Genomic DNA, 13,276 nt, shown 5'->3' with positions numbered 1-13,276 from the left:
AAATATGGCAGCCCTTCTTGAAGTACATAAATACAGATATTTTGGTTATCCTAACAAGGGCTTTTATTTAATTGAGATTGCAAACCTGGCTGGTCCGGGGCCCCTTAGGAGAGGAATCCCGCATGAATACGGGTTTTATTACATTTGATGTTAACACATTCCGAGCATGTAAGAGACTTAAATATACACTCTGGTTAGCTGTAGGTTAGATTAGTAGACAGTTGAGTTTTGTTTTTTTTTCTTTTTCGGTACTTTTTTTTTGTTAAATTTTGGCTATTGTATATTTGATTTAATTGTATGTCAATGTTTGTATTTGAGAGTTTTGTTTATTTTTGTAAACTTGTAAAAATGTTAAATTTCTAATAAAAATATCTATTAAAAAATAGTACAGTACATGCCTTCAACTTCATAACAATATACTTAATGACTCAGTCCTGACAGTCCTCTGCAGTTACAAGTTCTACAAACTCACTAGAATCAGAGATATGAAATTCTTCCTAATTTCTGTCTTAAAAAGATGATCCCCTCTTCTCAGATCTTCCGTAGTCTTACTCTCCTACAAGAGGAAACAACCTTTCTGCATCTACTGAGCCAAGTCGCCTAAGAATCTTGTATGGGAGAAATGAGGACTGCAGAATTGCCTTTCAATCTTCTAAACTACAGTGAGTACAGGTCCAACATGTTCAACCTCTCCTCACAACATTAAATACCCAGGATAAGCCCAATGTCCAATGCCTGCAGATCTTTGCTTAGATAAAGACACAAAACTGTTTATGGTATTCAAACTATGGTCTCACAAGTACATGGTATAGTTCTAACAAGACATCATTATTTTTACATCCTATTATCTTTGAAGTAAAGGCTAACAATCCATTTGCCTTCCCTTCGTTTTGCAGAACTTGGATGCTAACGTTTTTGAGATTTATGCAAAGATTCCCAAATACCTCAATACTGTAGCTTCCTACAGTGTTTCTCCAATTAAATAATATTTAGCTCTTCTGACCAAAATGCACAACGTCACATTTTTCCAAATTATATTCTGTCAGTTTTTGCCCATTAATTTAACCTGTCTGCAATTCTCTATAGACTCTTTGTGTCATCCTCACCACTTCTACCTATTTTTATGTCATTCACATTCATGCCTTTAGTACATTAGCTTTCCCATCCAAGTCATTGAAATATATTGTAAATTACGTGGCCTAGCACTAATCCTGTAGCATTCTAGTGTTATTGATTGTCAGCTTGAAAATGCGCTCCCCCTGCCCCTCACTATCTCAACACCCAGTGTTCTATTAGGTCAACAATCCTCAATTAATGCTCAGATACAATCTCTAACACAATAGATTATTATTAAGTAATGTAATGCTTAATACCTTATCGAATGCCCTCTGAAAATCCAAATATTACATTCACTGTATCCTCTTTTGAAGGTACATGATCTCAGTTACCTCAGGTAGGCATCTGATAATTTATTGAGAAGCAGCAGTTTTGTTGGGGTTCATAAGTTAATTAGGCAAAGAAAGGAAATATACATACTATGAGAGATGAGAAATCTTTACCAATCCCAAAACGGTTCTGTAGAATGGTGTGGAGGCAGCCACTCCCACATCCCAGTGGCCCTTTTGTGATTGTCTCAGTTCTAATAATCTTTGTTCTTGATGGAAAAGAAGTTCTGGTCTTCCCCGAAAGGAGGTGGTATGGTTCATCTGCGTGGATATTTTTTCCCCTCCCTCCCCTCCTGACACTGTTAATAATACCTTATTTTGGGGGCTGGTCATCAAGGCAATGTCAGTCAGCTGTCTAACCCCTTTTGGTGAATGGCCATGGGACAGCCACTGATGACAAGAGACGACTATTATCCCTTTATCCACCCATGTCTGGAGGTTAGTTTTCAGTCCTTCACGGATCTAAAGATTATTACTACATTGACAATGGGGCAGGGCAATGCCATTACATCTTTGACGTGAGTTAGGACCTTGATGATTTTTATGACCTCTTCTCTGTTTTTATATAGAGATTGGTTTACATTTGCAGAAGGCTAGTTACCAATGTGAACAGAAGAGATCTCATTCTACACATGAAATTTCAAATATGGAATGTTGAGTTAACACAGGTTTAAGGGGTCCAACAATTCTTAACAAATGTGACTGTCTCTTCATGAAGCCATGCTAACTCTACGTGATCATTTAATGCATTTCTAAGTGCTCTGTTGTTACATCCTTTATAATAACTACAAATTTCTTGATAGCAGACATTAAGTTAACCGGCCTATTGTTACCCATTATTTGTCTCCTTTTTTTAAAAAAAAAGTTTCACTGGCAGTTTTCCAGTTTTCTGGGACATATCCAGAATGTAAGGATTCCTGGAAGATTACTCGCATAGCATCCACCATATTTAGACTTTTAATTTTTTTTCTCCAACAATACCTGTTTAGCTTTTATCGAAAGAAGGCAATTCATGAACTCATGAATGTCTGAAGCCATAATTTTTCATTAGTTTTGGATAATGAATGACCTACAGATGAAATGCAAATTGAACAGGTGGCAATTTCAGTCCAAACATATTTAGTGTAATTACTCCAAAACTGCAACAAAATGAAAGATTTTCACTCAACTATCAAAACAAAATCAGTAACTTACTCGATCCATTTTGTATATGGTCACTGCCATTTTGAGAACTTATTTTGCAGTTACTTTTGATGAAATGTGGTGAAGTTTCAACGCTACATTAATGACTTACTGGTTCCACGTGTAATGCATGATTATTTTCTCCTATTCTTTATTTTCTGTTGCTGTCCCTATAGCTCCTATAATCATTTAGCCTATCATGCTTGTTGAACACACTTAAACAATTATTAATGTGTCTACCTCTTACCTTTGGAAGTTCTCCTGGCCTGTAGGACATCAAACTCCCCATGTAAAAATCAGAGTCACTGTGATCTGTTTGAATTCCTTTCAGAGTGCCTAGTTCCCTTCCATTCATTCTGACATCTTACCTAATATCTGGCATTGACTTTGATTTAATTTGACTGTTCTCTCAGAGATCTAGTACAATGAAGCCTATCCATTGACATCAGTTACTGACATCTCACAAGACTGCCCCTGAAAAGTCAAGCAAAACCAAATCCCTATAACAGAGGTCCATTCCTCAGACTAACTTGACATAATATCCCTGAATGACCTTGTTTCGGGTTTAGAGGGATATGGGTCAAATGAAGGCAGTTCATTTTAAGAAACCTAGTCAGTGTGGGCAAGTTAGAATGAAGGACTTGTTTCCATTCTGTATGACAATTATTTTATGAACAACCTGCAATCTTTAGACACCTCGCACAAGACCTGCAAGACTGACCATGGTCTAATCCCTGGACTGCAAGAACATGGATATGGACTCTTATTGGACCAAGTCCCTGACTGACCTTGACCAATATCCTGGACCGAAAAAGGCGAACCCCTTGAATGAAGTGGAGGTGCTCTGTGACAAAGGATTCCCTTCAAGGGAGAAGGTAACGCCGATCAGGGATAGCATTGGGAACTTGTGTGTGGAGTCTGAGCAGATAGCGGAAGCTCCAAATTAGTTTTTTGCTTCAGTTTTCACTAAGGAAAGGGACCTTGTTGTGAATGAGAACTTCGAGGAGCTGGGAAACAGGCTTGAACAGATCAAGATTGATGAAGTTGATGAAATTTTCGCAAACATTAAGAATGATATGTCCCCAGGGCCAGACAAGTGTTATCCTAGGTTGCTCCGAGAAGTGAGAAAGGAGATTGCTAAGCCGCTGGCGAAGATCTTTGCTTCCTCACTCTCCATGGGAGTCATACTGGAGGCTTGGAGGGAGGAGAATGTTGTTCCTTTTTTCAAGAATGGTAGTAGGGAAATCCCTGGCAATTACAGACCAGTCAGTCTTACGTCTGTGGTCAGCAAAGTTTTGGAAAGAATTCTGAGGGATAGGATTTATGACTATCTGGAAAAGCATAGCATGATTAAAGGCAGTCAGCATGGCTTTGTGAGGGGCAGGTCATGCCTCACAAATCTTATTGAGTTCTTTGAGGAGGTGATGAGACAAGTCAATAAAGGTCGAGCAGTGGATATGATGTATATGGACTTCAGCAAGGCATTTGAGAAGGTTCCCCATGGTAGGCTCATTCATAAAGTCAGGAGGTATTGGATACAGGGAGATTTGGCTGCCTGGATTCAGAATTGGTTAGCTGACAGAAGGCAGAGAGTGGTTGTCGATGAAAAGTATTCTGCCTGGAGGTTAGTGGTGAGTGGTGTCCCGTAGGGCTCTGTTCTTGGGCCTCTGGTCTTTGTAGTTTTTATAAATGACTTGAATGAGGAGGTTGAAGGGTGGGTTAGTAAATTTGCAAATGACACAAAGGTTGGAGGTGCTATTGACAGTAATGAGGGGTAATGCAGGCTGCAGCATGACATAGATAGGATGCAGAGCTGGGTTGAGAAATGGAAGATGGAGTTCAACCTGGATAAATGCGAAGTGATGCATTTGAACTCGAATTTCTGAACTCGAGTACTGAATATAGGGTTAAAGATAGCTTTCTTAGCAGTGTGGAGGAACAAAGGGATCTTGGTGTTCAAATGCATAGATCCTTCAAAGTTGCCACCTAAGTGGGCAGCATGGTGGCACAATGGTTAGCACTGCTGCCTCACAGCGCTAGAGACCAGGGTTCAATTCCCGCTTCAGGCGACTGACTGTATGGAGTTTGCACATTCTCCCCGTATCTGCGTAGGTTTCCTCCGGGTACTCCGGTTTCCTCCCACAGTACAAAAATGTGCAGGTTAGGTGAATTGGCCATGCGAAATTGCCCGTAGTGTTAGGTGAAGGGGTAAATGAAGGGGAATGGGTCTGGGTGGGTTGCGCTTCGGTGGGTCGGTGTGGACTTGTTGGGCCGAAGAGCCTGTTTCCACACTGTAAGTAATCTAATCTAATCTAAAAAGTGGATAGGGTTGTTAAGAAAGCATCTGGTGTTTTGGCTTTCATGAACGGGGGATCGAGTCTAAGAGCTGCGAGGTTTTGCTGCAGCTCTACAAGACTCGGTGAGACCATATTTGGAATATTGTATCCAGTGCTGGTTACACTATTATAGGAGAGGCACGGAGGCTTTGGAGAGGGTGCAAAGGATCTTTACCAGGATGCTGCCTGGATGGAGGGCTTGCCTTACGAAGAGAGGTTGACTAAGCTCGAACTTTTCTCGCTGGAGAGAAGGATGAAGAGAGGTGACCTGATCGAGGTATATAAGGTAATGAGAGTCATGGATAGAGTCAATATTCAGAGACCTTTCCCCAGGGTAGGATTGACTGGCATGACGGGTCATAGTTTAAGATATTAGGAGGAAGGTATGGAGGAGACATCAGAGGTAGATTGTGAATGCATGGAATTCATTGCCAACGGTGGTGGTGGAAACAGAGTCATTAGGGACATTTAAGTGACTGCTGGACATGTACATGGACAGCAGTGAATTGAGGGGTACGTAGGTTAGGTTACTTTATTTTAGATTAGGAATAATCCTCGACACAACATTGTGGGCCAAAGGGCCTGTTCTGTGCTGTACTTTTCTATGTTCTAACCTAAGAAAGACTGTTCTACTTTGACTTTCACAAATAGCTATTTGTTTGAACTACATGCGAGGTGCTAGCCAAATAAGCTGACACATGCTGCAGTTGCAAAATACAGATTGTGTGATGCAGTGTCAAGTCCACTCCCTACCTGAGTGGTAGATTAATTATTTAAAGCTCCACAGTATCACAAGCTCCCTGCCTCTCCCTCTGTCCAAAGAAGCAAGCTAAACAACAGAGGCTGCTTGCCTGTAAGTGAGCTTTGAAGACGTTGTGTACCAAGAATGCACTGCAAGCCACAGAGGCTGGCAGACCATAGCTGAGTAAAAAAGAATTTATAAGCTAAGAAAGCAATTTGGCTGAAAGAGAAGCTGGCAATCTGTAACACAAGGTTAAAGTTGGTGTACGCGAAGAAAATAATGTAAAGTACCATACGGTACATGTGCCCATGTTAGCACAGTGGTAGCTGAGTTGGTCCAAGAGTAGCCACAGAACAAAGAACATAGAACATTATAGTTCAATACAAACCCTTCAGTCTTTGATGTTGTGCCAATCTGAAGCCTATCAATCTCACACTATTCTGTTTTCATCCATATGTACCCTTTTAAATGCCCTTAAAACTTATGTCTACTACTGTTGCAGGCAGTGCGTTCCATGCTCCTACTACTCTCTGACATCTGTCCTATATCTATCACCCCTCAATTTATAGCTATGTCCCCTTTTGCTAGCCAACACAATTGAGGAAAAAGGCTCTCACTGTCCACCCTATCAAACCCACTGATTATCTTATGTCTCAATTATGTCACCTCCCAACGTCTTTCTCTCTAATGAAAACAGCCTCAAGTCCTTAGCATTTCCTCAAACATCTTCCATCCATAACAGGCAATACCCTCATAAATCTCCTCTAAACCCTTTCCAAACCTTGCACATCCTTCCTACATTATGGTGACCAGAACTGTACGCAATACTCCGAGTGCAGCAGCATGACCTTGTGGCTCTGAAATTCAATTCCTCTGCCAATAAAAGCTGACACACCATATGCCTTCTTAACAACCCTATCAACCTGGCTGGCAATTTTCAGGGATCATATATACGGACACCAAGATCTCTGCTCTTCTACACTACCAAGAATATTACCATCAACCCAATACTCTGTATTTCTGTTACTCCTTCCAAAGTGAATTATCTCATACTTTTCCACATTAAACTCAATTTGCCACCCATCTCTCAGCCCAGGTCTGCAGCTTATATATGTCCCTCTATAAGCTGCAATATCCTACAGCACTAAGCACAACTCCACCGACCTTAGTGTCATCTGCAAATTTACTAACCCACCTTTCTACACCCTCAACTAGATCATTTATAAAAATGACAAATAGCAGTGGCCCCAAAACAGAATGCTGCAGTACACCACGCGTGACTGAACTCCTAGATGAACATTTCCCATTAACCAGCACCCTCTGTCTTCTTTCAACGAGCCAATTTCCTATCCAAACCGTTAAATCACCCTCAATCACATGCCTCCATATTTTGTGCAATAGCCTAGCATGGGGAACTTTACCAAACGCCTGACTGAGCCATGGTGTGGAGATGCCAGTCGGACTGTAGTGGACAGTCAGAAGTCACATGACACCAGGTTATAGTCCAAAAGGTTTAAAATCACAAACTCTCAGAATACTTCTTCTAAAATCACAAACTCTCAGAACACTTCTTCTGATGAAGGAGCAGTGCTCCAAAAGCTTGTGATTTTAAATAAACCTGTTGGACTTTAACCGAGTGTTGTGTGACTTCTGACTTGGTCTCAGAGTAGGCAAGACAATGTGGTGAGATGAGTGGTTTTCTAATGCTGAATTGTACAGTGAGAGAAGATAGTAATCTGGAGCATGCAGGGATGTTTTCCAGAAGAAACAGTTTCAAGATGGCCTTTGACCAAGGGTGGCATCAAGGAGACCTATCAAAATTGGTGTCAATGGGAATGAATGGGAAAATTCTCCAATGGTCGGAGGCACGCCTGGCACGTGGGAAGATGATTATGGTTGTTGGAGATCCGTCATCTCAGTTCCAGGACATCTGTGTAGGAGTTTCTTAGAGTTGCTTCCTAGTCAAATTCTTCAGCTGCTTCATCAATGAACTTCCCTCCATCATAAAGTCAGAGTGAAGATTTTTGCTGAAGATTGCATTACGCTCAGCATCATCCCTGATGCCTTCAATACTAAAGCAGTCCATGCTCAAATGTCAGAAGACTTCACCAATTTGACAAGTGGCAAGCACAAAGAACAAAGAAAATTTACAGCCTAGGAACAGGCCCTTTGGCCCTCTAAGCCTGAGTTGATCCAAATGTACTGTCTCAACCTGTTGGTCAATTCCTAAGCATTTGTATCCCCCTGCTCCCCACCTACTCATGCATCTGTCCAGACGCATCTTAAATGAATCTACTGTGCCTGCGTCTACCACCTCTGCTGGCAATGCATTCGAAACGCCCACCACCCTCTGTGTGAAGTACTTGCCGCGTGTATCCCCTTAAACTTTCCACCTCTCACCTTGAAAGCATGATCTTTAGTTATTGACACCCTGGGAAAAAGCTTGTCTCTATCCACCCTGTCTATACCCTTCATGATTTTGTAAGCCTCAATCTCCTTTTTTCTAATGAAAATAAACCTTAACCTACGCAACCTCTCTTCATAGCTAGCACCTTCCCTACCAGGCAACATCCTCGTAAACCTTCTCTGCACCCTCTCCAAAGCATCCATATCCTTTTGGTAATGTGGCGACCAGAACTGTACACAGAACCAATGTCTTGTACAATTTTAACATGACTTGCCAGCTCTTATACTCAATACCCCGTCCAATGAAGGCAAGCATACTATATGCCTTCTTGACCACTCTATCCACCTGTGCAGTAACCTTCAGGGTACAATGAACCTGCACTCCCATAATAGGTGTTCCCTCCTCAAAACCTTGAATAAGAAACTTGAATAAGTTATAAAAATTAGGACGTCACATTGGATTTCACATGGTCCATCAAGCACAAAAAGTGCAGGTAGGTTCTGACCTAAAGCCATATTTTACCATGTTTGGAGAATTAGAACTCAACTGTGCTTCTCCACAAAACAGTTGCAAAATAAAAACATGAACCTTAGCATAAAGTCAAGATTAGGGTGGTGCTGGAAAAGCACAGCAGCTCAGGCAGCATCCGAGGAGCAAGAGAATCGCGTTTCGGGCAAAAGCCCTTTATCAGGAAGATTGACAGGTGGGACAGGTCATAAAGACAGTGCTGAGCTGGAAGGTTTGAACTGGGGTAAAGTGGGGAGAGGGGAAATGAGGAAACTGGTGAAGTCCACATTGATGCCACGGGGTTGGAGAGTCCCAGTTTCCTCATTTCCCCTCCCCATACTTTACCAATTAATCTTCCTTCCCACCTATCTGCTCCACCCTCTTCTCCGATCTATCACCTTCAGCCCCACCTCCATCCACCTACTGCACTCTCAGCTACCTTCTCCCCAGCTCCACCCCCTCACATTTATCTCTCCACCCCAAGGTTCCCAGCCTCATTCCTGATGAAGGGCTTTTGCACGAAACGTCGATTTTCCTGTTCCTCGTACGCTGCCTGACCTGTTGTGCTTTTCCAGCACCACTCTAATCTTGACTCTAATCTCCAACATCTGCAGTACCCACTTCTGCCTTAGGATGAAGTATTTGTATTAAAAAGACTGAATGCTGGCTGCACAGATTTCAGAAATTTTAATGAATGGAAAGTCACATGTATTAACCTTCACTGCCACATTCTCAGTATGCTTTCCTAGTGCATGAAGCCCGAGCACCATAACTGCTCACCTGTAAAGTCTGTCTCACAATTGACCATAGTATAGTAGAATGGTTTTCTTCAAAGGAATTATGTACTTACAGTATTGTAGAGTTGAAATTTCTTTTGCCCATGCCTTGTGATGTAATACTTCAAACTTCACCAATACATAAGCAATTTTGTTGTATGTATGTACAATGGAGATGCCATGTGAACTTCTTAGGATGTCAGAATTTTTCTGGAACAAAAACAAATACTTAGAAGGTAAGAGTTGAAAGCATTCTTTCACTTTTTATCCAAGAAGTAATATTTGCAATCACGAGCTTGCTATACCCCTCATTTGTCATTAAAATAATAAAAATAACATTCATGCTGAAATCAATGTATAATGCATAATGAGAACATTCTCAAAGATTGTCTTAAATATTTTTTACAACGATAAGACCAAAAGCAGATCAGAAACACACTGAGTTATCACTTTGTAAAATAATGTGATCAGTGACAAGGATAACCCTTAGTTCCCAGTTACATGGCATATAATTTCAGTGAAATTCAACAGAAGGTTGAGAGCAGGCTCAATAACAATTTCAAAGCATAATCATTGCTTCCGTGTTTTCAGATATTAGATGCTAGCGATATATTGTTATTCATGACTCATCTGGAATATTTTTTGTGTTCATACTTGTCTCATTACAAGCCACTTTTGCATTGCACTATGATTCATTTTAGTATTTAATGACTGCTGGCTTCCAGTCATAACAGACATTCCCTTTCCAGTCTGACTGTCATGTCTTTCTCTGTGTTGGCTGTATTTTTTAAAATTTCTGTATTCATGGGTTAGTAGGTGTTACTGGTCGAGTTAAAAAGTGCTGCTAATGGTTAATTATTCCAAAAATGCAGGTGACCACCGCTTCCACAGTGCTGTTACGTAAGGAGTACAAGATTTTAGATCTGACTATAATGACTGTCTAGCATATATATTAGGATAGTGAGTCATTTGGAGAGGACCCTAGATATGCTGGTATTTGACTGAAGCTGCTACTTTCATTCAGAAGATCATAGAGGCTGGGGTTTGGGACAAGTTGTTGAAGAAATCTTGTTGGATTCTGAAATGTGAATTTTAACTGATATATATTTAATTCATGATGTGATCAAGGAAGCGAATGATTAAGTTGCTTAATTGAATGTCAATCAAGTCAATACTAATTTTTAATTGTCTGAGACAGTTAAACTTTTTGAATATTACATCTATAATTAGAGAGTATTCCAGTAGACACAGGTATATCCTGGAAAGGATTTAGGAAGTCAGAAGGTAAGATGCCACAGAATATCCAAATTCTTGTTATCATAATATTGATGTGGCTAGCTCAACAACAGTTAAGCAATTGGCTGCTTGAGCATATTCCACCATTCAGTATGAACAAGTCTATTCTACCTTAATTCCATCTTTTCACTATGCCTCAATATCTCTTAGTTTCTTTAATGCTATGATTTATGTCAATAATTCTGCATTCACATTCTAATTCCAACGAATGACAACACATTTTGTGAAAAAATTGTTCCTCATCTCAGCTAAAATGACCAACTTCTTATTACAACCATGTGACCTTGTTTTCCCAGCCAAAGGTAACATCCTTCAACCATTCATCCTGTCAAGATTTTTAAGAATATCATTTATTTTAAATAGATTAGCTTTTTAAATGAATTCTGTGGAATATAAGTTTAATACTCCTAAACTCTACTCATAATATACACCTTTCACTGCAGGAATCAACCTAGAAAACATTTCTTGAATCTCTCTAACAGAAGTATATCCTTCCTTACATGAGGAGACTAAACTGCACAGAGTAATCTCAGTGCAAATGCACAAAGGCTCTATTTCACTATACTATCATTTATTACTTTATTACTTTGAATCATTGAGAATTTTACACTTTAGGAGGAGGTCACTTGACCCAAAGTAGCTGAACCGGTCCTGAATGAGCTACCCAACTAGTCCCATTCTCCAGCCCAATCTCTGTAGCCAATCAAGTTCATCATTTTCAAATATACGTCCAGCTTTCTTTTGAGAACGTCAACAGAATCCACCCCAACACTCACCCAGATAGACCTATTTGTGAATGTAAGTTTGCTGACAGAGCTGTAAGGTTCATTTTCAGACATTTCATCACCATACTAGGTAACAGCATCAGTGAGCCTTTGGTGAAGCATTGGTGTTATGACCTGCTGTCAATTTATGTGTCTAGGTTTTCTTGGATTAGTGATGTCATTTCCTATGCAATGTCATTTCCTGTTCTTTTTCTCAGGGGGTAGTAAATGGGGTCCAAGTCGATTTGTTTGTTAATAGTGTTCTTGTTGGAATGCCATGCTTTTTGGAATTCTTCTGCGTGTCTCTATTTGGCTTGTCCTAGGATGGATATGTTGCCCCAGTCGAAGTAGCGTCCTTCCTCATCTGTACGTAAGGATACTAGTGAGATTGGGTCATGCCTTTTTGTGGCTAGTTGATGTTCATGTATCCTGATGGCTAGTTTTCGGCCTGTTTGTCCAATGTATGTTTCTTACAGTACTTGCAAGGTATTTTGTAAATGATTTTTGCTTTGCTTGTTGTCTGAATAAGGTCTTTTAAGTTCATTAGCTGCTGTTTATTGCTGAGAGTTTGGCGGTCTGTGTTCTTTGGGTACCTGTTCTTTTTGAATATGCTGTATAAGTGATTTTCCTCTACTCTTTGTAGTTCCTCTGTGCTGCAGTGAGCGGTGGCTTGTTGAAATATTGTTCTAATGCAGCTTCATTTGTGGGTATTGGGATGATTGTTTCTGTAGTTCAGTATTTAGTTTATTTGTGTTATTTTCCTGTAGACACTGATTTGATGTTCCCCATTGGCTGTTCACTCTACTGTGGCATCTAAAAATGGCAGTTTGTTCTTGTTTGCCTCCTCTTTTGTGAATTTTATTCCAGTCAGGATAGTATTGATGGTCTTGATCATCCCAACACTCACAAACAAAGCTGCACTAGAACATTATTTCAATGAGCCACCATAAACAGCAGCACAGAGGAACCACAAAGAGCAGAGGAAAATCACCAATACAGCATATTCAAAAAGAACGGGTACCCAAAGAACACAGATCGCCAAACTCTCAGCAATAAACCCAAACAAGCAAAAAGTAAATGCATGCAGAAACCCTAGCCACTCTCCCCTACATCAAAGATATCTCAGAAATATCTGCCAGACTACTCAGATCTCTTGGCATCATGGTAGCCCACAAACCCACAAACAGCAGCTAATGAACTTAAAAGACCTTATTCAGACAACAATCAAAGCGAACGTCATTTACAAAATACCTTGCAAGTACTGTAACAAACACTACATTGGACAAAAAGACTGAAAACTAGCCACCGGGATACATGAACATCAACTAGCCACAAAAAGACATGACCCAATCTCACTAGCATCCTTACGTACAGATGAGGAAGGACGCTACTTCAACTGGGACAACATATCCTTCCTCGGACAAGCGAAACAGAGACACGCAGGAGAATTCCTAGAAGCTTGGCATTCCAACCAGAACTCTATCAACAAACAGATCGACCTCGGCCCTATTTCCCGCCCCCAAGAAAAAACAGGAAATTACATCGCCACAGGAAATGACATAATCAATCCAAGGAAACCTAAATACAAATAGAAAGCGGGTCATAACATCAATGCTTCACCAGAGGCTCACTGATGATGTTACCTAGTATGGTGACGAAATGTCTGAAAATTACCTTCTCGCTCAGTGAGCAAACTTACATCTAGAATCTCAAACTGAGCTACAAATCTTCTCAAAATTTGCTAAGACCTATTTGTAATTATATCATTGGCACTTCTAGATATATGCTGATGTTCTGCAACTCACATGAGATGCAGATCAC

The 13,276-nt window shown here is 40.4% G+C and overlaps 1 protein-coding gene across 1 annotated transcript in view; it reads right to left on the bottom strand.

Annotated features, from left to right (window-relative positions):
- LOC140453953 (dynein axonemal heavy chain 8-like) overlaps nucleotides 1–13,276 on the bottom strand; it is a 1,210,036-nt gene that overhangs the window by 897,740 nt on the left and 299,020 nt on the right. The window contains exon 18 of the mRNA XM_072548830.1: nucleotides 9,470–9,605. Coding sequence (XP_072404931.1) covers nucleotides 9,470–9,605 — 136 coding nt within the window. The remainder of the gene's footprint in view (nucleotides 1–9,469; nucleotides 9,606–13,276) is intronic.

Source organism: Chiloscyllium punctatum, chromosome 3, assembly GCF_047496795.1.
Source record: "Chiloscyllium punctatum isolate Juve2018m chromosome 3, sChiPun1.3, whole genome shotgun sequence".
NCBI classification, from domain to species: domain Eukaryota; kingdom Metazoa; phylum Chordata; class Chondrichthyes; order Orectolobiformes; family Hemiscylliidae; genus Chiloscyllium; species Chiloscyllium punctatum.
This window is presented reverse-complemented; position numbering and strand designations above follow the sequence as displayed.